The sequence below is a fragment of the Pleurodeles waltl genome, chromosome 12 (assembly GCF_031143425.1).
Source record: "Pleurodeles waltl isolate 20211129_DDA chromosome 12, aPleWal1.hap1.20221129, whole genome shotgun sequence".
Lineage (NCBI taxonomy): Eukaryota > Metazoa > Chordata > Amphibia > Caudata > Salamandridae > Pleurodeles > Pleurodeles waltl.
The window spans coordinates 306,331,959-306,357,560 of NC_090451.1; the positions used below are offsets into that span (position 1 = coordinate 306,331,959).

General features: G+C 43.1%; 1 protein-coding gene across 1 annotated transcript in view; it reads right to left on the reverse strand.

The window, feature by feature from the left end:
• The window catches only part of RBL2 (RB transcriptional corepressor like 2), a 533,156-nt gene that overhangs the window by 414,424 nt on the left and 93,130 nt on the right, over positions 1–25,602 (reverse strand). The window contains exons 5-7 of the mRNA XM_069216335.1: positions 11,022–11,150; positions 3,283–3,443; positions 3,007–3,071 (exon numbers count right to left, since the gene is read on the reverse strand). Coding sequence (XP_069072436.1) covers positions 3,007–3,071; positions 3,283–3,443; positions 11,022–11,150 — 355 coding nt within the window. The remainder of the gene's footprint in view (positions 1–3,006; positions 3,072–3,282; positions 3,444–11,021; positions 11,151–25,602) is intronic.

A 25,602-nucleotide genomic window follows, 5' to 3' on the forward strand; every position in this document is an offset into this window, starting at 1 on the left:
CCCGCCGTTACTTTAAGGAGATAGTTAAGCTGCTTATGGAACTGCTGTGGACCTGGATACGGGTGAGGATTGGGAATAACACCCACAAATGACCTTGGAGGCTGAGGGGAGGGTGTGGGATGAGGTGACATTGGGTTGGGGAAAAGAGGGGTGACACTTGGGGGGGTTTGGAGTTGCCCGATTTATAGTTGTACTATATGGCAGCCCACTTGCAGCATTGGTTGGATCCCAAGGACAAATGGGAGAAGCAGCTGTCAAGGGGTTCCTGTGACACTAAAGGCTCTGCCAAATTTGCTGATGAGGTGGGCTTGAGTGCCCTCGGAGGTGCCACACGTGGTAAGACTAAAATGCAAACTCTGGGAAAGGGTGGTAAAGAAGGTGACTGGAAGGGCACCTTATGCACTGGTCCTGCCCATCTGGGTCATCCAGCTGTTCATGAATATGGCTATCACCATGTCGGTGGGACAGTGGAAAAAGAGAGGTTGCAACACCCTGGGGGACCTATACACAGATGGATGATTTATCACAAGAGGAGGCGACAGAAACATTTGAGTTGGGACAGTACCTTCAATATGCAAAACTTTCTGTCAGGGCACGTGAACTGTGGCCGTCTTTCCCAATTGAGCCACCATGGTCGCAAACCCTGGGCGCACCTCTGGGCTTAGTTGGGGAATAAGGCTGATATCCCATATTTATAGGGCACTGGAGGAAAATCACCCTGCACCGCTACTGAAAATATAAGCAAGATGGGAGGTGCATTGTCTGACCCACCTACGAAAGCGGACTTCTTAGTAAAGCAACCATGAAATGTACAGAACATTACAGCCTCCAATAATCTATCTAACCATCAACAGGAGCAAATTCATAGCAATAGGGAAACTGAAATTCTAGTTCTGCTCTCAATAGACTTGAACATTCTCTTGATGTTAACAACCACTGTGAGGAAGCTGGATACCTTACTCTCTTATTTTGCCTTTTGAACAGTATCACCTGTAAAGAGTATGGTTTGAAATGTGACTGATGTTACATAAAACCTCAAATAAATAATAGGAACTCTTCAGGGATAGGAGACAGCTGCAGTTCTCTCTCTTCCGGTCGGATGCTGACCACAGAAACATTGATATTCACTAAAGTTGTGTTAGCAATGACACACTCTTTTATTGCTAAGAACAATTATGGATCACTACGGTAGGAGAGAAATGGGACTAGCGTACCTTTCAAGCAATAAAGGCTATGTGATCACGCCCTAATGATGTCCCATGTGAATCTTACTGCACATGTGAAGATATTGCCAATGCATATTTCATGGGCTGTATGGACAGGAAGGAAAAGAGCCAGGGCCCGACAATCCAGCCACTGAAATCACTTACCCAGACACAATAAAAACATTGCTCTCTACATGTCACATCTGCCCATTCGCTGGTTGCCCAAAATAATGCAACTAATTGTTTACCATACACCAATCAGTGGGGCTCTGCTGACCAAATGTTTGTAATTGTAGGTAAAGTTGTGCTACTGGTTGTATACAAATTAATCTGTAGCGGCATCAGGAGTTCTGGAAACATACATCAAACATCTGCTTCTTAAAATCTGTACAGAACTGCCCTAGAAAGCAGATGAACGTTCTCTGGGATCCTGCAAAGCAGGGACATTGCAGATTACAGGGTCATGGCTAAAATATATGTCCTCCTTAAAGATGCAATAAAATACTTTTACATTGTTTTTTGCCCTCTCTCTTTATTTCTTCCCGTCATATAAGTGAATAAATAAGTTCTTGAAGTGAAAACTGGCATAAGGGACCATAAACACCCATAGGTATAATGCCTGATAAAATATTCTACAACTCATGTGTACAGAGTCCCGTACTAGCAAGAAACAAAACAAAAACACCAACGCTGTTGCAAAGAGTTCCTAGTCTGTGTATTCCACCAGCAGCTTCATATCTGCAATGTAGTCTGGGGAACTGCCATACAGACAATCTCCAGGCCATCTGTCAATACAAACTATATTCTTCAGGGTTTTCAGTTCATGATGGTAGTGAATACTCACATGCACAGCAGGTTGAAGGGGTCAGAATATGTGCATTATATATGGTAATCTACTCATGCTACTCTACGGACAGAATGTATAACGAGTGAGAAAGAGTCTATTAAGTAATGGGTAGACAGAATGCAAGTCACCCACTGGGTCTCTTGGAAGCCTAGAAGGAAAAGGTTAATGTAGAGCAACATAGTACTCTTGAGGAATAAAAGTTGGAGCAAGGAAAAAAAATGCCTACGGTTGTAGCACCTGACTATTTCACTTTCAGACTTTCCTTTCAAACTATATCACAGATGGTCTATATTTGTAAGTCTGACCTTGGAGAACTACAATGCGGTTATCCACTATTTGAGATTGTGTCTTTGTTCCACAAACTGTTTAAAAGGACCATTATAGGTCTGTTTTCCATGAGTCACAGTGGGACCTAATTCACCTCAAAGCCAGTGCTTGACTAAAATGAGGGTGCAAATGCAATGATTGCATCAGGAGCAGGAAAAGGAGTGCTGGACACGAGGAGTAATTCACAGCAGTGCACACATCTCTTGCGGACCGCCAGTGCACATCAAACAAGATCAGGCTGTCAGGAAGTGGTACAAATTCCATCTTCATTTCCTCCTTGGTCTCACTGCTGAGCCTCCTAAAAATTTCGCCAGCAATGTACCACATGTGATCTTCGATGTATGGGAAGATTTTAAACAGACACTAAAAATAAATGAAGCTGAACTAGGACTTCTGTGTGAACTGTAACCAAATAACACCACAAATACACTGAAAAATGTGTTGTCTGCCATCCCAAATCTAAGTGAGAAATACACTGGAATTGCAGCTGAAAGCTTTGATGTTCGTCACATAATTAGGCCTAGGGCTAGAAAAATAAGGACGCTGGCTCCGTGTTCAAAATGTTTGCCTACACATGTGCACTTTGAATATAATTCAGAAAAGTAATGGTTTATTGTCATCACTTACAAGTTATCTCCAAAGGTCCCCGAGTCCAGAAATCCGGTGAGGTTTTCCTCTTTCCCTTTAAAAATCTGGAAAAAGAAATAAGCACATCTGAGGTGGACTAAAACAGGGGCCAATACCTCCAACTCTAAACGCACTACTACTATTTGCACATAAAACATGTACAAGTAAATGTTATTTGCACTCAAAAAATACTTACAAATGCAAACTGCAAATACTGTGACTTTTGAAATCTTAGAAATTAGTGCATTAATCTACATTCAGCATGTTATGACAAACCTTTTTCTCAAAAAGTTTCCTGATGTATGGTTTCCAGAAATGCTCCTTCACTCCTTTTGCCTCCAGAAGGATACCGTCGTGAAGGCCGCAAAGCTTTTCGATAATGCAGGGGGGGTCCACGGTGGGCTTGTAATCCTTAGTATGAAATTCCTCAGGAAGACCTGCAAAACGGGGAGACAAATTCAGTGGAGGAAAAAATGTGCTTATTCACGATCTGAACACGGGCACAACCGGTAGGTTGGGAGCCCAGTGCAGGCTGTGTGTGACTTGCAAGTCAAAGGAGTGGAATCCTACTTTGTTAAGTAGTTCTTTCATCATCCATAGGGAACACAATGAGAGCTTCATTTTGCTAACAAGTTATGAAATAAAGAGTGAACAATGGTCAAAAGGTGCCTATGTGCTGTTCCTCAGCATAAAATGACCCGTTAAGAAGACCACAACACAATGGTAAAATACTCTGAGGAAAATATCTCAAAAGCTAAGTAGGCTAATAAAATCCCCAATAAACATGCAATGGAGTGCGATATAAATATGTGAAAAAATAACATCAATCGTTATATTAACACTACTGGTCAACTTCCCCTTTTATTTTTAAAGAAATATAGCCTGGTGGGCGGGTAACTGTAATGCTGTATAACAAATGCACCTAGTTCATAAATATTACAGAGTGAAGACATATCTATTTGTGACCTGAGCAGAATATAACAAATTTTTTTAACATTAGGCACGGTTACATCAACGAAAACAAACTGAAATATTCCAGCTCCAACCAGCGCAAAAGCCACTAAAAGCACGTGAACATACACATTATTTAACAATCGCCCACTTACAAAACAGAGATTAGCAGATCTAAACTAGAAATGGCAGGAGACTAGTAAAGGTTAATTGTTGCTTAAAACAAAATATAGCTGATACATAAAAAAATAACAAACGTACCTTAGTCACCTCCCCCTTACTTGGTAGAAAATCCCATCCTGTTAACTTCACCTCTGCACACCCAAAATTTGAACGGCAAATCCTGGAAGTGCACGAGCTGCCGAGAATATAGGCTTTCGCATCAAGCTGCAAAAAGTATTGCTCAGAAAAAAAACAAAAGCAGCACTGCTGACTCGATGGAAACTTCCCCACATAATTGTTCGCACATGGGCTTATCAGGTTCCTTTCCAGATCCTCTTCTGTGCAAGCTGGAGAGAAGCAGCCGGTGCGCCGACAACAGCGATTCAAGACTCCGAAGCGGAGTTAGGCCGGCAACGAAATGCACGGGCCCTGTGAAATCTGAAGTCTCACAGCCCTCATAATGTCGAGGACTTGCTATGAGCCACCATTCACAGCTGCCATCAGCAGGCAGGACCAATATACCGGGTGCCAGCCTACACGTAGTGTTGTCACAGAAAGCAGATTTCTCATTAGGCCGGGACTTGGAAAAGAAGCAGGGTGTCATATTGATGTACTCCTTTATTTGGAGTGTTCTTTCAGGACCCACCGTTAAATACAGTTGCAGAAAAAATAAGGTCATGTGCATCGAATCTCAAATACAAGGAGAGGAAGCTAAGAGATAAGTTTAAGGCTTTAGGAGGTCACAGAAAATAAAACAGAAAAACAGAAAGTGGTTCAAGTCTTTTTTGAAAGTTGCAAGGGAGGCTGACACTCTCAAGGAAGGAGTAGAACATTTTTGGGGAACTAAGTGAGAAGGACTGTGCCAAGGTGCGGTGCTTCTTAGAGGTCAAAGTCACCAAGACTGTGTTAAAGCTTAACAGTAATTGAATAAGCTCTGAAAACGTCAGTGTTTGTGCCACACAGAAGGCAGGGTTTTGTGGAGGATTTATGAACCATGCTGGTTGTTGTGTAAATCTACCAGGTGTCAGTGGCGAGACACTACAGAGTGATAACCATGGGGCTAATGTTGTCAAACCGAGGGTAGTCTGACACACAATGGCTTCAGTGTGCATGGCTACCTTGAGACTGGCTGTATGAACTTTAGGGGGCATATTTCTACTCTGTTTGCGCCGGATTTGCGTCGTTTTTTTTTTACGCAAATCCGACGCAAAACTAACTCCATATTTATACTTTGGCGTTAGACCCGTCTAGCGCCAAAGATCTTGGAGTTTGCGTCATTTTTTAGCGTGGACACCTTCCTTGCGTTAATGATATGCAAGGTAGGCGTTCCCTTCTAAAAAATTACTCCGAGGCATGTGCGCCGTATTTACACTCCCGGGCAAAAATGACGCCCGGGAGTGGGCGGGTCAAAAAAATGACGTCCAGCCGCTTTAGCGTCATTTTTTAACGCCTGGTCAGGACAGGCGTTAAGGGACCTGTGGGCTCGGAAGGAGCCCAGAGGTGCCCTCCCATGCCCCCAGGGACACCCCCTGCCACCCTTGCCCACCCCAGGAGGACGCCCAAGGATGGAGGGACCCATCCCAGGGAACTTAAGGTAAGTTCAGGTAAGTAATTTTGTTTTTGGGTGGCATAGGGGGGCCTGATATGTGCCCCCCTACATGCCACTATGCCCAATGACCATGCCCGGGGGACAGAAGTCCCCTGGGCATGACTCCTGTCTTTGCTAAGACAGGAGTCATTTAAATGGGGGTTGGGAGTAAAAAAAAAAATGGCGCAAATCGGGTTGAGGCGAACATTTTGCCTCAGCCTGACTTGCCCCATTTTTTGACGCCCAAGCTCCATTTTCCCCTACGCCGGCGCTGCCTGGTGTAAGTCATTTTTTTGACGCACACCAGGCAGCTCCGCCGGCTAATGTCATTCCACAAATAAGGCGCCCGCATGGTGCTTTGGAATGGCGTTAGCCGGCGTTAAATTTTTTGACGCACAACTGCGTTGGCGCAGTTGTGCGCCAAAAAGTATAAATACGGCCCTAGGTATCCAGTGAAGAGGCAATCTAATCTTGAGAACTGCAAGACATCTGCTGTGGCCTTAGACTCCAGCTCAGGTTGCAATCTTTTATATGCTGGAGAGGTCAGAGTTGAATTTGGACATTCTTGGCCATCTTGTTTATTTGTGAGTGGAGGAGAAGCCTTTTATCTGAGATGATGCTGTGGGATTTGGAGTACAGAGATGGAATTGTGCAGGGAGATCAGGAGGTAGGAAGATTACAATTTTTCAGTGTGTATTTTTTCAGATGGTGGCAGCCGTTCAAGTGATTTTTTCCCAAGGTCTGGCTGGACAGCAAGCAGTTAGCTACGGAGGAGATTTTCAGATGCAGCGGAGCACCGTTGACATATTGGTGATAGGATATGGCCGAAGAAATAGGTCACTAGTAGTTCATGCTAAACATTGTAATCAATTGCAGAAGGCAGACTAGATGTGAGACGAAGTCTTTATTCTTTACCCATTTGCTTGACTGAACACATAAAAGGGAAAGCAAACTGAAAAAGCATCAAGCAGTAACCAGGTCCCACAGGATCATTTAAGTTAAGAACCTGTAGGGCACTGTCCACTACCTGGAGAAAAACGTCTGCTGCAGTCTTGTCTGAACCTAACTGAAGGCTTTAAAGAAGCTTGTTGCCAGGGGTCCAGCCACACCCAAAGCATCATAACTTGTCTCTTCTGTCAAGGTTCTATAAAGAGCGACCAGTAAAGCAGGAACATTGTATTGGTAAACATGGTAAAATGAGTGATAACTTTCGGTAAGTAAATCCTGAGGTATTTCACCTTTTTGGTTTCTCCAACTTAAAATCCAGATCCTCCTGTTAGGAGTCGGACCCTCGGATGGAGACTGCCGTGTGCATGATCTCCTCTTCCTCTACGTCGAGACGTTCGGTGCTCTTTTCAGTGCTCTTGGACGCCATCTCGAGTCTTCGTGCTCTTCTGTCTCTTGAGAGTTTTCTTCGAACAGAAGGATCTGCAAGCCTCACAATTTTCTTCCCGATGGTTTGGGGAGAGACAGAGATTACAGACGACATGTTGTTCTGTGTAGGGAAATTTTGCGTGGTACCGAGGACAAAAGCGGAATGGGGTCCAGTCCATGAGGCTTCCACGCGGTCGGACCAACTAGGCCCGAGTTGGGCGCAGACACCCCGAAGGGTGAGTATATTTGTTTGACTCCAAGGTACCGAAGTTTCAATTGAAGATGGTACGCGATCGAAACAATACTGACGAGAATTATTGAGTTTTAGAACTTTTCCGACTCAAACTATCGAAGCGAAAAGAAACACATCCGAACCCGATGGCGGAAAGAAAACAATCTAACATGGAGTCGATGCCCATGCGCAATGGAGCTAAAGAGGAGGAGTCACTCGATCCTGTGACTCGAAAACACTTCTTCGAAGAAAACCAACTTGTAACACTGAGAGAGAGAGAGAGAAAGAGAAAGAGAAAGAGAGTGTGAGTGTGAGTGTGAGTGTGAGTGTGTGTGTGTTATACATATAACTGAAACCAAAAAATACAATTATATAAATCAATCAAGAAGAAAATGAAAAACAGGTTTTCAAACTGTGACAAACAACCAATGAGATAAATATCTATTACAAACCAGCCCTTATATTAATTAAAAGGGGTTGGATACTTGGCTAGTTGTGCCAAATGTCTCTTCTCTTTTTTGGTTTCATTTCACTTGGAACACTGCGCACCAGATGTGGTTTGACAAATATAAACTATTATTTATTTTGCCACAATAAGTGTTTGAACAATTATTTGTCTTCTCTATTGACATCCTACAACATTTTTATTGTGCGACTGTGCTTTTTTTCTTTCTTTAAATCATCTTATTCCAATGAGAACCGTTGTTCTTTTTGATACTAGATATTCTGGTAGCAGAGCCAGACCTCTGTCCCTTCCTCCTGGTCACAGCTTCAGAAGCTCGCCTCTGCTCTTTTAAAATGCCTTTTCTCTGTAGCAACACTGGAGAATGCTGACCCTGGCTTTTCTGCTGTTTTTCCCCTATAAATGTTTGTACAGTTTGGTTCATGATCACCCAAGACCTTACAGTTTGCAAGGCCTGGTAAACTCCACTCTATCATACTTCGCAGAACAGTCTGATCCTTTATAGGTCTCCACTGTGACAGTGTATATGCTACCAGATGAGAAAGAGATTGCTTTCTAGAGGGATTTGGAGCCCACCCATTACTTACAATCTGTAAGCTTCATGCCCCTCTCATTTGCTGTTTCCTAAATAGGCAGCGTACGCCAACTTCACTTAATTTTCTTTCATCAGAAGGATGGTTTAAGTACTAATCATCTTGATTAGGGTCCTTCTGCTGCTGGCGCTGCTATTGAAGTACTATTTTGCTTTCATCTTCTCCTGTCGTCCTTGTTTGTTCTTCCCTCCCACCCATCACTCTCTGTGTTGCTTCTTGACCTCTCTTTATCTGTGTTGCTTCTTCCCTCCAAAACACGTAATCTCCATACATCCATGTTGCCTCTTCCCTCCCACCCCCTGCTGTCTGTGTTGCCTTCTCCACATGCCATAAGAAAAAAAGTGATATGACCCAGTCATAGCACTTTTTTTTTAAGCTTCTAGTGTCTCATCACTTTTCTGTTTTTTTTACTCATAATGCACAGTAGCCTCACTGGCTCTACAACAAGGCTAAAAGACATTGGCAAAACAAATAGCTCTCACGTAGGTGAGACCCACTGGCTTTGCCAAAGCTTGCTGAATTTACTACCTTCGTCCTAGCTAGAGTATACTTAATTTCATATTTCAGTATTACTCGCTTGGTTTTTGGGCTTTATAATGAGCATTTCTTTATAAAACAGCAATATCCAAACTATTCGTCTTCTGGTATATGTTATGAAAATATAATTTTATATATATACTGAAAAAAACAACAGTTACAGGGCCGCTTTACCCATACAAAACCACAGAAATTCAGCAGTTATAGTTACACTTATAGTTATACTTATGTGAAGAAACTATAACTTGTATGACTTGTGGCCTAAAGTTACTAAACAACACAAGTTATAGTTAGTATAAGTATAACTAGAAGTATAACTAAAACTAATGAATTTCTATCATTTTGTGTGGGTAAAACGTCAACCTAACTATAATGTCCCTGTAACCTTTTGGGGTTTTTTCAGTGAATTTTTAATATTTTTTTAAACATTTTTTTTTAACATAAAGTGATATTTAATTACTGGATGTTAATACAACCAACGCTGTGGATGGTTCTTAGCTGTGCGTGGCGGAGGTTGGTGACAGGGACTGGCCACAGCCTATCCCCTTGCATGCACCCAACCGCAAGCCACGCACAGCAGGTTTTGGAATTTGAGTGAATGTATATTTTTTCCAGTAAATTTTGGATCTGTCGATCTGTCGCATATTTACACTGTGGGTTGTGCTGAGTGCCGCTGTGAATCTGCAGATTGTCCAAAAAAAACATTTTTGGGCAATTTTTTTCCCTGAGAGGGGTCCCTCAGGCACCCCTCCATCTGTCCTATGGGGTCAGGATTCCTGTATCTTAACATCTTATGTCAGTTTTCAGGACCAATGCGAGTAAGAAAATGGTGGCCGCAACTTTCCTCTCAGGTTGCAGCCAGCCAATCAGTGTCTTGCTTTTACCCCAGATTTGTGGATCCTCTGAGACTGGATCTGCGCCCCTAAATATCTCTATTTCCTTCTCCTTTAATAGCTCCAAAACTACTGAACTGATTTACAATAAATTAAAAACCAACACTCTTTCTGGATCAAGATCTAGCTTTCTTTCAAATTTGATGTAATTTCGTCCAGCTGTTAGGGCTGTAATCGCGTCTAAAATCCCCATGGGAAATTGCACAGGGAACATGCGTCCTAGGACACACCTTTTTTCTCAGCTCCCGCTTAATGGATCACCCCGAAACTTTCCAAACAGCCCAATCCACTGGGTAGCTACGAGTCATATTATCATGGTTCCACAGGAAATGCCTTTTTTGTGTTGCTAATAACTATGGCGCCGTTTGAGGAAGTTCCACAAAAAACATTCCAAAACAGTGCCACTTTTTGACTAGTGGTTGTGTGTGTGTGTGTGTGTGTGTGTATAAAATAGAGAGAGAGAGAGAGAGAGAGAGAGAGAGAGAGAGAGAGAGAGAGAGAGAGAGAGAGAGAGAGAGAGAGAGAACACGATACACTGTAAAATGTTTAATGAGAATTTATAACACATCTGAGAAACCATTTTAAAATTTATTTTTGTGGAAGATGAGATGTCTTGTTGAGCCAGCCATAAATTTGAGTTAGGCCAGGGAAGACTTCTCCCCCAAATACCATATAGCATGTGGCGAGTACGCATATATGTTAAAACTATGTTTGCTTCCAGTTTGTGTTCTGATTACCTTAATTATCACACATTACTGCTAATAAGTAAGTATAGCTTCTTCCGCAATACATTTAACATCAAACGCTGCTGCAAGTTTAGCATTAATTACTCGAGCCTCATCATTTCAGAAGTTTGCATTAAATATGCTTGCATTAAACATCTCAAAACTTTAGAGGAATTGTTTTTAAGTCTCTGTAAACTAGGTGTAATTATTTGAGTTATCGAATGCTTAGGCAGAGCCAACAGTGGAAGTTCTTTGCTTTGGGAGGTCTTCATAGTGCTGGTCAGACCAAATAATTAGTATTCCTCTTCTCTGTGTTCCTGGTGCACATTAATGCATATTGCTAGGCTCTTACCATTTTTATCACCTTGTCAATGGTTAGAAGACAGTGCCCTGGTTTGTGCTTGCCTTCTTGAGTGCAAAAAGGTTGAATTTTCAACAACAACAAAAAAACAACAAAAAACACTACATTTGATACTAGCAAATAACTTGCAACGTACCTTTGAAATTTGGATTTAGAAGGTCCTTGCGATTTGGACACTGAAGCACGTTCCCATAAACTAGATCCAGAGCACAGAGCAAAAGATGATACGAGTTGACCAGGTCATCACTGATCTTGGGAAAGTTACCTGCATGGTTTTAAGCAAAATAAACATGTCAGTACTAAGATATCATTAGCATCTTAGCTGTAGAATGCTGATCAGGCTGGTCCAAAACATAGAAGACGAAACGCTATTCAGCAGTGACTGGGAAGATTTACAAACTAAACAAGAGTCTAGAAAGACTTGTAATGACAACAGTCCAAAAGCAGGGATGATGACATATGGATTATTCAAATTTAGTGCAAAAAGCAAGCCTAGCTACGACCCCGATAATGCAAGAGTGCTACCAATTTCTGCTACTCACCTGCCAATCAGTGGCATAATGTAATTTGAGAGGGCCACCCCCCTACAAAGTTTATGGAACCCAACTCAGTCAGGCGCTCTCAAGCTTGCTGAGCCCGCGCACCACGGGGCTTATGTTACGCCACTGCTGCCAATGACAGAACACTGTTTGGTCCATGATGGCATATGAAGTCAAGTAATCAGCTTCAGTCAAATGTAACCAAGCACTGTAAACATCATGAGGTCTAGCTTTGATGGGCTAACACATGCACAAATATGCAGACTATGTTTCTGTGCAATCTGCATCTCTCTGATCCCCAATTTTATTTACATATACAAAGGAGGCACAGAAAGAGATATGTTGCTCAGAGACATGACACGTAATCTGCCCATTTGGGCATGCCTGTGTTCACATTCATTAACAAATTAAAGCCACATCTATTGGCTTGCCAATGCTTGTTGCTAGTGTGTTTGAGATCTTTAGCATTTACCATTTGCATCTTTGGTTTATCAAGAGGAGGGTGTTAAGCTTAGGAAGTTGAAATGAATGTAGGGGTGGTATGAGCAATCCACTTTAACATAGTTTGACATTTGTGGGCAGTGTTTCTTCATGAAAGGTAAGCTTATAAAGGATCCCTTGTTGAGGTAGATAAGGTGCAATGTTGCACTAGTATGGTGTCTGATAGGAATGGTTTCAGGAGAGTGTGTGGGCGTCTGTCTTTTACCAGAAAGTTTTCCAGGAAAGTCTAATCGCAAGAATAGGTGAGTTGTTCAGTGCTACTGTGAAGTAAACCATCAAAACTTGTTTTGTTGACAGGTGGATGGTATACAATGTTCGGAATGAGCGGTTCAGGTGTTTGTAATCTTTAGAGTAAGGCACTGGAGCAAGTAGCAGTTTATTTAGTTTTTAGGGGACTCCTTGTTTATAAATGAATCTCTCACAAGTTTTTACTAATCTATTGAAGTGAAAGAAGATGTTTCTAGTGATAGGTCAGTGGTATGTAGGTTAAGCAGAACTAGGTTTTGTATGAGTGAGGTAAAGTCACATCCTTGATGAGATGTCCTTTCTGGGTGCCCAATTTTCGAAGCATCATGATGGAAGCCAAAAATGCCCTTCCATTCCCTCCAATCAGGGCAAGCTTGATAAGTGCATTAACCCACATGTTTATGCTGTTCTGACCCCATTGCTCAGCTGTAGCCGGTCTTCTACTAGGCCTCCAGATAGCTCGTCACCCACTGTGGTCATTCTGCAGCCCATCTCACAAACACACCAGGCCTTAGTATCCAAAACAGACAGTGGGAGCAGCTGTAAACCTCCTCCACCAAGAAAATCTGTAAGGAAATGCCTCCTTGGCATGGTTACCCCCTGACTTTTTTGCCTTTGCTGATGCTAAGTTTTGATTTGAAAGTGTGCTGAGGCCTGCTAACCAGGCCCCAGCACCAGTGTTCTTTCCCTAACCTGTACTTTTGTTTCCACAATTGGCACACCCTGGCATCCAGGTAAGTCCCTTGTAACTGGTACCCCTGGTACCAAGGGCCCTGATGCCAGGGAAGGTCTCTAAGGGCTGCAGCATGTCTTATGCCACCCTGGGGACCCCTCACTCAGCACAGACACACTGCTTGCCAGCTTGTGTGTGCTGGTGGGGATAAAAAGACTAAGTCGACATGGCACTCCCCTCAGGGTGCCATGCCAACCTCACACTTCCTATGAAGTATAGATAAGTCACCCCTCTAGCAGGCCTTACAGCCCTAAGGCAGGGTGCACTATACCATAGGTGAGGGCATAAGTGCATGAGCACTATGCCCCTACAGTGTCTAAGCAAAACCTTAGACATTGTAAGTGCAGGGTAGCCATAAGAGTATATGGTCTGGGAGTCTGTCATGCACGAACTCCACAGCACCATAATGGCTACACTGAAAACTGTGAAGTTTGGTATCAAACTTCTCACCACAATAAATGCACACTGATGCCAGTGTACATTTTATTGTAACATACACCCCAGAGGGCACCTTAGAGGTGCCCCCTAAAACCTTAACCAACTATCCGTGTAGGGTGACTAGTTTTAGCAGCCTGCCACACACCCGACATGTTGCTGGCCACATGGGGAGAGTGCCTTTGTCACTCTGTGGCTAGTAACAAAGCCTGTACTGGGTGGAGGTGCTTCACACCTCCCCCTGCAGGAACTGTAACACCTGGCGGTGAGCCTCAAAGGCTCACCCCCTTTGTTACAGCACCCCAGGGCACTCCAGCTAGTGGAGTTGCCTGCCCCCTCCGGCCACGGCCCCACTTTTGGTGGCAAGGCCGGAGGAGATAATGAGAAAAACAAGGAGGAGTCACTGGCCAGTCAGGACAGCCCCTAAGGTGTCCTGAGCTGAGGTGACTAACTTTTAGAAATCCTCCATCTTGCAGATGGAGGATTCCCCCAATAGGATTAGGGATGTGCCCCCCTCCCCTCAGGGAGGAGGCACAAAGAGGGTGTAGCCACCCTCAGGGCTAGTAGCCATTGGCTACTAACCCCCCAGACCTAAACACACCCCTAAATTCAGTATTTAGGGGCTCCCCAGAACCTAGGAACTCAGATTCCTGCAACCTAAGAAAAAGAGGACTGCTAAGCTGAAAAACCCTGCAGAGAAGACGGAGACACCAACTGCTTTGGCCCCAGCTCTACCGGCCTGTCTCCCCACTTCTAAAGACACTGCTCCAGCGACGCTTTTCCACAGGGACCAGCCACCTCTGAAGCCTCAGAGGACTGCCCTGCATCTAGAAGGACCAAGAACTCCTGAGGACAGCGGCTCTGTTCACCAAAGGCTGCAACTTTGCAACAAAGAAGCAACTTTGAAACAACACGCGCTTCCCGCCGGAAGCGTGAGACTTGGCACTCTGCACCCGACGCCCCCGGCTCGACTTGTGGAGAACAATCACTTCAGGGAGGACTCCCCGGCGACTGCGAGACCGCGAGTAGCCAGAGTTGACCCCTCTGAGCCCCCAAAGCAACGCCTGCAGAGGGAATCCCGAGGCTCCCCCTGACCGCGACTGCCTGCTTCCAAGAACCCGACGCCTGGTAGGGACACTGCACCCGCAGCCCCCAGGACCTGAAGGATCCGACCTCCAGTGCAGGAGCGACCCCCAGGTAGCCATCTCCCTTGCCCAGGTGGTGGCTACCCCGAGGAGCCCCCCCCCTTTTCCTGCCTGCATCGCTGAAGAGACCCCTTGGTCTCCCATTGCTTTCTATTACAAACCTGATGCTTGTTTGCACACTGCACCCGGCCGCCCCGTGCCGCTGAGGGTGTACTTTCTGTGTGGACTTGTGTCCCCCCCGGTGCCCTACAAAACCCCCCTGGTCTGCCCTCGAAGACGCAGGTACTTACCTGCTGGCAGACTGTAACCGGGGCACCCCCTTCTCCATTGAAGCCTATGCGTTTTGGGCACCACTTTGACCTCTGCACCTGACCGGCCCTGAGCTGCTGGTGTGGTAACTTTGGGGTTGCTCTGAACCCCCAACGGTGGGCTACCTTGGACCCAAACTTGAACCCCGTAGGTGGTTTACTTACCTGCAAAAACTAACAAACTCTTACTCCCCCCAGGAACTGTTGAAAATTGCACTGTGTCTAGTTTTAAAATAGCTATATGTCATTTAGGTGAAAACTGTACATGCTATTTTGATAATTGAAAGTTCCTAAAGTACCTACCTGCAATACCTTTCATTTGAAGTATTACATGTAAATCTTGAACCTGTGGTTCTTAAAATAAACTAAGAAAATATATTTTTCTATAAAAAAATCCTATTGGCCTGGAATTGTCTCTGAGTGTGTGTTCCTCATTTATTGCCTGTATGTGTACAACAAATGCTTAACACTACTCCTTTGATAAGCCTACTGCTCGACCACACTACCACAAAATAGAGCATTAGAATTATCTCTTTTTGCCACTATCTTACCTCTAAGGGGAACCCTTGGACTCTGTGCATACTATTCCTTACTTTGAAATAGTGCATACAGAGCCAACTTCCTACACCATCACAACGAGGTGGACATGGTTTCTGAGACAGGAGGCCATGTGTCCGTGCCGGAAAACACAGTTGTAGACTTCTGTGCAGCTGTTTTATGGTGCTTCCAAATCATTAGATGAATGATTAGAAGACTGGCCGGATGCAATGATATTTGTCTCATGGGCATTCTGGAAGTTACTGAGGGTAGGCAGCCCATAGCCATTCCTTAAAAATGGCTTTGATTGCGAATGCCAGTGGATTCCCTTTTAACCAGCTTAATGGTGGAGAGTGCCACTGGACACATGTCCAGCATCATTCCCATTCCTACCCAGAGCAATGACAGCAAAAAAAGCTCAAATATAAAGGCAAAATCAATTCTGAGGGAATACTGCAATAGGAGACATGTCTTTCATGGATTATATGAATCATTTACTTTTTTTACTTTCTTCCACGGTGCAGTATTACCAGATGGTTTCAGCGTGCTTCACATTTTAAAATTCAAAGGAAAGTAAAAAGCACTCTCTTACAAATAACAGTACTACAATAAAAGAAAACAAAGGGCAATTTCTCCAACAGTGAAAGGAAACAATAAGAAATGGTTTACCAAGACATGCGTTAACAAAAAGAAAAACAGGGTAATGTAAACAAAGACATTAAAATAAATCATTCCAAAAAGAAAAAAAAACAGAGGGAGTAAGGACATTAGAAGTCAGGGTGCAAGACCAGGGAGAACAAAACGAAGGCTTCACCAGAACGGTAGAGGACGGTTGTGTCAGAATTCAAGGGACACCAGAGAGGTGATAGAAGTATTGATGACCTTATATGTAAAAATAGCAAGATACGGGGAGGATAGGAAGACCGGGAAAACAAGGGGACAAACAGAGCAAAAGCGTGTGACATAGTAAAAAAAAAAACTTGTGACAACATAGCATTTTTCAATTCAAATATTGTCCAAGAAGAAGGTGGCACAAATACAATTAAAGCCACTGAAACATGTCTTAACTGGTTTTCAGTGTGTGGCTTAAGAATAAAGACCCGGTTTTATGGAAGAAACAAACCTGCAGGGCGGAAGGGGCTCTGTGCGTGGTGCATTAAGTGCTGTGAATAGATGAGAAGTTAACTTCCAGTTAGAAGTAATAAAGGTTGAACAAGAAATTCCTTTGCTATGTATAGTATTTTGGTTTGTGACAGAGTAGGAGCATCTTTGCTACAAACAGTGTTCCAGGCTATGTAGATTTATGCTGAAATTATCCTGTTTGGATTCATACTTTCAGGGATTGTATGTGGGATACGAGAAAGATAGGAGGAGTGTATGAGGGTGAGCTGGTAGAGCTGCCATCAGTAGATTTACAAGACATGGTGTACGAGTGAACATCTTTAGCCTTGGTAGAAAAACTTTTAGGCTTGCCTTCCAAAATTCACTTGATGTCATTGGTAAATACTTTACGTTTGTCCTACCTTGGAGCAGTTTAGTTACCGCCTTGGACACCGATCCTGTTAGAGGGATAATTGCACAATTGCTGATGTACTTCAGCTTGGGCAAACTACTTTTTTCTTTTGTCTGCGCTCCGTGGCTGCCATGTCGCTCATAACGACGGTATCGTTTTTACATTATATGCACTCTGTCTGATTAGTACACGTTCTTTGCAGCATGTATATTAACCCTCTCCGCTGCCTTATGATGACTCCAAGCTTCCACCAGACAAAAGTACATTCTCTCTCCAGAAAGAACATAAATCGCCAGAGTTATTTTTACATTTTATGCACTTTGTGATTTGACTAGCACACGTTCTTTGCAGCAGGCACATTAATGCTCTGCGCTACCTTATAATGACTCCAAGCTTCAACTAGACAAAAGTACGTTCTCGCTCGAGAAAGAATACTGACCCTCTGCGCTACCTTATAGAGACCAAACTGCCACTAGACAAAAGTACGCTCTCTCTCCAAAAAGAACATTAATCGCCAGAGTTATTTTGACATTTTTTTATTACATTCACTCTGATCTGTTTAGTACATGTTTTTGCAGCACACATATTCACTTTGAGACTTGTAGTTTTATTTTTATAACATGACACAAGCTGGAAACCAGCCTTGGGTTAGTATCGGAGTTGTCCAGCTCCCTAGTTCGATTTGTGATTTGCTCATTTAGTTTATGTTTCTGCTCTGCATTCTGGGATTTGTAGTTTTATTTTTGTAACGTGATATAAGCTGTGAATACAAATCAGAAACCTGACCAGATGAACTACACGTTTGAATCTGTGAAAACTGAGCTGCGAGTGCGGGTATTTATAAAAACTAACCTCAAGGACAGCTTACAGTTGATTATGCGTATAATGGTCAATATTCTATAACTAATATTTTGGTTCAAGAATGACTGAGGATCATAAATATCATGTGAGGCAGCTCTCCTCAAGTGCGTGAAAAATCATGGGCATTTTGTTGACTTCCCCGACTGCAGTAAAGGGACAGTGATCCAGTAAGCACGCCTTGTTGGAGTACAATTATTTATTCATTGCCCCACGGGCAATGTCGCCTGTACCAACTGCCAAGTAAATATGTTTTACACCTGGGAGTAGTTTGTGTTTTAGGGGCCTTGTTTAAAAAGATATTCCGGTAGCCCTACAAGCCCTTTACTTATATGCAGGGTCAATGGAATTATGTGGCAGAAAGGACCAAAATATGTGGCAGGGTTGACCAATTAATGTGGCAAAAAAGTCCAATTATGCAAGGGAAGCAAGCCAGCAGATCTCTTCTATTGCAAAGGGCATCCTTTATGCAGAGTAGGTCCCTTTTGTCACTCCTAGGGGTGCTATACCAAAGTGAGGATGTCAGACAGGTGCACAGATTCAACCTTAGTAGTGCCCAGAGATGCAGATATTCCGGTTTGAGATGTCCTTCATTATTACTTCTCATTGTATGCTCTGCAGAGGAAGAATACAAGAAGGAAAGGAAAACACTTCGAACTCGTTCCAAGACAGACTGTTGGATTCATATCCTTGGTCTGGAAAATGACTATGAGTGAGTCCACACTCTCCCACTTAGATAGTGTGTTTGCCTGTGTACGTCTTCTGGATGCTGAGACATGGGAAGGCACATTGCCCCTGCAGGAGTTAGGTGCCTGTAGGAAGGCGAGAACTGTGCTGTGATGGGTGCTTTGGGGCTGCCCAGAGGAGAAGACGAAGGCATGGAAGCTACCCTGTCCGTCCTGAGTATTGGAGTGGGTCCACGGGCCTTTGCAGAGGGAAGCAATTGTATGTTCACAGATGCTACCCTCTGTAAGCCTCTCTGCTACCAGTGGCGGCCTGAGGAAACCTGCCTGATCTGCTGAGAAGAGAAAATAGCGGTTCCTCACAAACAAACTGATATTAGAGCAGAACAGGGAAAGTACAACAAACCAAAGAGAACAACCCAACTCCAACAATAAGCTCGCAGACAGAGTTGTAAATTACCACTGACATCTAAATAAATGTATATAATGAAACATGTCTCTTATTTCTTTTGTTTACTTAAAGTTTAGTTACACATTTTCCAAAATGATTAAAACGTTAACACATTTTATACTGCCCAATCCCCCCAATTTTTTTATGAAAACATGCATTTCACACTTACAACCTCCATACATACCATTCAAACATTAGCATATCATACTCAAGTACAAACACATTAAAACACAAATGAGACCAGTCCTATTAACCTAACCAAACACATGCTCAAGATAACAGTATCATGATGTAGATATTCACAGAGCATACACTCAATATAGTGGCAAATAATTACATTCAAATCATTGAGTGTTCTGGGAATGTCCCTTAAACAGTACTTAATACACTGATCAACACGGCATTGAAGAAAAACTTGAGTACAGCAAATACTTTTTTATGGTGACTGTAAGACTAAAGTGTAGGTGCCGAAGTGCATTTCAGTGTCCAGCGGTCAGCCGGCCACACACCTTCTTCAGAGCACAAACAGTTTCAACAGACGTGGATTAAACCCCCAAGCAGCGGTGATGAGGTGGCAGGCACCATGATTTTCTAAAACTATAAAAACTCATGATAAAAACAAGAGCTCCTGTGAGTCTCTGTAACTCCCTCTAATACAAACATAGAATTAAACAAACCCTTTTGACTACTCACCCTGTGTACCTCATATTGTGATCCAAGCAATACTTACTCAGATGGCAAAGTACCATCACCAATAATCAGACCCATTGCGCACCACTGTCACAAATGTGCGCATGCTTGCTCATTTAGTGAAATTAGTGACCACCACCACACTAGTGCAATGCATAAACAATATCTATTACCTTTATCCCACTTGAAAAGGACCTAATTGGTCCAGCTCACGAAATGGCAAATAAGGGATAATGGGCCCCAACAGATGCCTGAAGAGATAGCCAGTGACAGCACTACAAAGGAGACAGAAAAACATCTAATAAGGACCTTATAACATTACCAGCTATCAAAAGAGACAGCCAAGTCCATCAGTATCCTGGATATTACCTAGGAGGCGTGACCTCCTTACGCTCCACAAGCTGATACGGGGGACCTCTGTGATCTACAGACCAGCCACTCTGTACCTCTGTGCCCGAGCAGAGTCATCATGTCTGCCAATCACCTCCTCAGAAGAGCAACATGTTTTAGAACCACAAAATTAAGGTATTGCGCAGCACGGACAAGCCTGAAGAGAACATCTGCCCACAATAATAAACACTGGCAGTTGGGCGGGTTTACTAGGTAACTTCACAATAAGCCTTAGGGTGGGGTAATTAAAAACGTACATACAAGTAACGCGCACACAAAACAGTGAACTCCTATCTGTGCTGTAGTTTACAGCTGATTAGTCTATATGTGCTTTTCCCCTTAGTATCTGATATTAGAACACTGAGCCTACTGGTGGTTACTGTGTGTGGTATAGAATATTGGTGTGTATAATGAAGTACTTATCTTTTATATGAAAAAAAACATTTGAGTGGGCAATATTTATTCTGTTTGGATGACTGATAGAGCTCCAACTTTCAATCACCCTACATTACCTCTCTGAGACATCTTGGAATGCTTCCTCTCTATAGCATGGGAGTCAGGTGCAGATAGGGTGTACCTGGTAACCAATTTGCAGTTTAACTGTAGGTCAGACCCTGTGACGACAATGGCAAAAGGCCCAAGCAACACAATTGTTGCCCAGTAACCCCTGCTTACCCCTTGCGCCCAGGAAACTTTCTTACAGAGCAAAAATAACACATAGGTGCATATTTAGTTGCAAAATCGTTCTTGGTACAAAATCACTAGTAGTATGAGATCACATCTGGGTACAAAATCCCTCAGTACAGTAAGAAAACGTGGTAGCTAAATGTCACATTAAGTATCAAAGGTGTGCATGAGAAAGGCATCACATTTGACTAACTGCACGGAGTGATTCAAAAGTAATCTTGTTGCACCATTAATATGGCTTTTCAGTATAAAATCACTTTAAACCGTAAACTCATCCATGGTGTTACGCAAACAAAATGTAGCATCACATTTAGGAGAAAAATTACACTAATGTGCAAAATTACCATTGGTGTAGCATTACCAGAGTGCTGTGTATCGGGGCAAAGACAGTTAATAAGGGATTGGAGAGTAGCTGGGTTTTGAGATTGGAGGTGGACTGTTATTCATCATCATATAGTGAGTGTCTTGCTTCACAATTCAGGCACTGCAATAAGAAACACTAATTAAGCAGGCAGTCTACCATGATATGTAGACTTTGCCCCGCGGCTGTTACTCCACATTACCTTTATCCCGCAGTCTATACCACGCAGTTATGTATATTTATTGGGTTTTTACTTTTAGCATGTGGTACTTTACTACTTTGATAAGTGTATGTATGTATATATTTTTACATAACATTATTTTAAAGTTATTTTTTAAAAAAAAGATAAAGTTGTGGGTAGAGGTAAATGATGAGTTTGGAATTTAGGAGTGAGTAGAGGAAAAGGCAGGTAATGGTTATTTATAAAGGGTAGGTAAAGGGATTAAAGGGTGATTTTAGAGTTGGTGGGTAAAGGGTTAAGGGTGGTTTTAAGGTTAAGGGGTGATTAGAGCTAAAGTGAGGTAAGCGTGAGTTTAGGGTTTAGGAATGCATAGAGGTAAAGGCCGTTAAGGAGAGTGTAAATTAAAAAAAGAATAATGAAGGGAGTTACCAGCCCAAAACACACAAAAGAAGGGGATTTGGGGCAAGAGAAGGTAAGGTCCTCCGTCCAACCTCCTGTGGACACCCAAACTCTCTGCAGGCACTCAATCCCCACTTACTTTACTGTTTATCTATTAATTTTGTAGCGCTGAAGATTCACAGAGATTTTGCAGGAGGACTGCGCAGACCACTGCGGTGGATTCACAGATCCCAAAATGGTGATTTTTTTTCTTTTTTTCATTTTAACACCCCCTCACCCCGAGGCCCATGGAGTCTGGATACCCATATCCTGCCCCCATATAACCTATTTCATTTTATTTTTGAGGTTCCTAGGGCCTGCAGACGGAGGCCCAGAGTTCTAAGATGGTGGCTCAAATTTATTTCTTCAGGAGGCAGCCAGCCAGTCAAAACACAGCTGACGTTGCAGATCCACCACAAACAATCACAGCCAACTAATCACAACAACACAGGATCCACTGCTCTTCTGCGGTGGATCCACGTCTCGCTATATACATACATTGTGAACGTTAATTTCTCAAACTACTGAATGGATTTTCACCAAAAAGCATGCTTTCTGGACCAAGATCTAGCATTCTGCCAAATTTCCTATGGAAAACTGAATGGGAAAAATGTGTTTTGGACCCTTTATCCTTGTTTTTCTCAGCCCCCACTTGACGGATTACCCTGAATCTTTCAAGGAAGGAGCCTAGAAAGATTTGTGAAGATTTATTGAACTGTTTTAAGCAAATCAAAAAACGCTTTTCTTACGGAAATGTGGTCCTAACTCCAAGTACCCAGTGACTGGGTAAAGACAGACATAGATAGATAGATAGGTAGATAGATCGCTTTGCAACACAACGTAAAGGCATGTGGGAGTAAAGACCAGTGCTGTGGCATCCTATACTCATCAGACCTCATCCAGAATGACTGACAAACTCGAAAACGCTTCCTGTGTAGGTTTTTGCCGATGACTTGTTTAAAGTTGTCTTTAGCCAGCATTAAAAAAATTATTTTAGGCCATTTCTGCCCCTCTTGGGGGCAGATCGACCTATTGTTATTACGTCGATCTGAAAGCCTACTAGATGCCAGGGAATAAAAAATAAAAAAAAATCGTGGGTTAGTGGCTACAAACCAGTATGGGCATGGTTATTCCCCCCACCCCAACTGAAGGTCTCCGCCTGCACACTAAAACATCTTATCCCACGACAATTAAGAGGACATTTGATTATTTGGGGTTTTGGTTTTCCATTTGGGCCATGAGAGCTTGTCTATCTCTCGAAATAGTCACACTTGGAATGGTGAGGACTGCACTTTTGGACTTTGGGACGATGCCATGCAGAAAAACCTACGAGACCTAGACACATCTGAAAACTAAACATCTGGGTGAGTCCAGGGTTGGGTGCTTCACATGCACCCCGCACCATTTTCTTACCCACAATGCCCTGCAAACCTCCAACTTTGCCTGAAATCACACATTTTTCCCACATTTTTGTGATGGAACCTTCCAGAATCTGCAGGAATCCACAAAATTCCTACCACCCAGCATTGCCGGATCTACAGGGAGTGCAGAATTATTAGGCAAGTTGTATTTTTGAGGATTAATTTTATTATTGAACAACAACCATGTTCTCAATGAACCCAAAAACTCATTAATATCAAAGCTGAATATTTTTGGAAGTAGTTTTTAGTTTGTTTTTAGTTTTAGCTATGTTAGGGGGATATCTGTGTGTGCAGGTGACTATTACTGTGCATAATTATTAGGCAACTCAACAAAAAAAAATATATACCCATTTCAATTATTTATTATTACCAGTGAAACCAATATAACATCTCAACATTCACAAATATACATTTCTGACATTCAAAAACAAAACAAAAAAAAATCAGTGACCAATATAGCCACCTTTCTTTGCAAGGACACTCAAAAGCCTGCCATCCATGGATTCTGTCAGTGTTTTGATCTGTTCACCATCAACATTGCGTGCAGCAGCAACCACAGCCTCCCAGACACTGTTCAGAGAGGTGTACTGTTTTCCCTCCTTGTAAATCTCACATTTGATGATGGACCACAGGTTCTCAATGGGGTTCAGATCAGGTGAACAAGGAGGCCATGTCATTAGATTTCCTTCTTTTATACCCTTTCTTGCCAGCCACGCTGTGGAGTACTTGGACGCGTGTGATGGAGCATTGTCCTGCATGAAAATCATGTTTTTCTTGAAGGATGCAGACTTCTTCCTGTACCACTGCTTGAAGAAGGTGTCTTCCAGGAACTGGCAGTAGGACTGGGAGTTGAGCTTGACTCCATCCTCAACCCGAAAAGGCCCCACAAGCTCATCTTTGATGATACCAGCCCAAACCACTACTCCACCTCCACCTTGCTGGCGTCTGAGTCGGACTGGAGCTCTCTGCCCTTTACCAATCCAGCCACGGGCCCATCCATCTGGCCCATCAAGACTCACTCTCATTTCATCAGTCCATAAAACCTTAGAAAAATCAGTCTTGAGATATTTCTTGGCCCAGTCTTGACGTTTCAGCTTGTGTGTCTTGTTCAGTGGTGGTCGTCTTTCAGCCTTTCTTACCTTGGCCATGTCTCTGAGTATTGCACACCTTGTGCTTTTGGGCACTCCAGTGATGTTGCAGCTCTGAAATATGGCCAAACTGGTGGCAAGTGGCATCGTGGCAGCTGCACGCTTGACTTTTCTCAGTTCATGGGCAGTTATTTTGCGCCTTGGTTTTTCCACACGCTTCTTGCGACCCTGTTGACTATTTTGAATGAAACGCTTGATTGTTCGATGATCACGCTTCAGAAGCTTTGCAATTTTAAGAGTGCTGCATCCCTCTGCAAGATATCTCACTATTTTTGACTTTTCTGAGCCTGTCAAGTCCTTCTTTTGACCCATTTTGCCAAAGGAAAGGAAGTTGCCTAATAATTATGCACACCTGATATAGGGTGTTGATGTCATTAGACCACACCCCTTCTCATTACAGAGATGCACATCACCTAATATGCTTAATTGGTAGTAGGCTTTCGAGCCTATAAAGCTTGGAGTAAGACATCATGCATAAAGAGGATGATGTGGTCAAAATACTCATTTGCCTAATAATTCTGCACTCCCTGTATACTGATAAAAATTCTGCCCCACTTGTCAGCCTAAAAATGTTTTTTTTCAAACTGCCCTTTTGGACCAGCTTTGGTTCCCCCTCATTTTCGACAGGTTTTTGAAACTTCCCCGTCACAGGCACTTCGCCCACCTACACAAGTGAGGAAATTATTTTTACCAGCATTATTTTTACCGGGAGACTGAGGAGAACGTTGAAAGGTAGAAATTTGTGAGCTTGCATTGATCCCACACAAAAATGTGTGAAAAATGTGATTTTTTTTTTAGCTAAATTTGAGGTTTGCTGAGGATTCAGGGTACGAAAACACTGTGGGGATCCACGCAAGTCACACCTCCCTGGACTCCCTCGGGTATCTAGTTTTCAGAAATGTTTGGGTTTGGTAGGTTTCCCTAGATGGCTGCTGAGACCAGGACCAAAAACGCAGTGGTGTCCCCCCCACCCAACAACAAAAAACAGGTAGTTTTGAATTTGATAATTTTGATGTGTCCACATAGTGTTTTGGGGCATTTCCTGTCGCAGGCACTAGGCCTACCCACACAAATGAGGTAACATTTTTATTGGGAGAACTGGGAGAACGCTGGGTAGAAGGAAGTTTGTGGCTCTCCTCAGATTCCAGAACTTTGCAGCACTGAAATGTGAGGAAACATTTCTTTGCCAAATTTTGAGGTTTGCAAAGGATTCTGGGTAACAGAACCTGGTGAGAGTGTCACAAGTTACCCCATTCCGGGTTTCCCTAGTTCAGTGGTCTCCAAACTTTCTACTGCCGCGCCCCCTCCAGTTGCAAAAATAAAAATCATTAGGCCCCCTGCAGGACTTTTCTCAATTATTTTATAAAGATGGCAATGATTAAATATGTCTAGACCTATTTAAAGATTGCAGTTCAGTACTGGTACCTTTTAAAAAATGCAATAACATGCTTC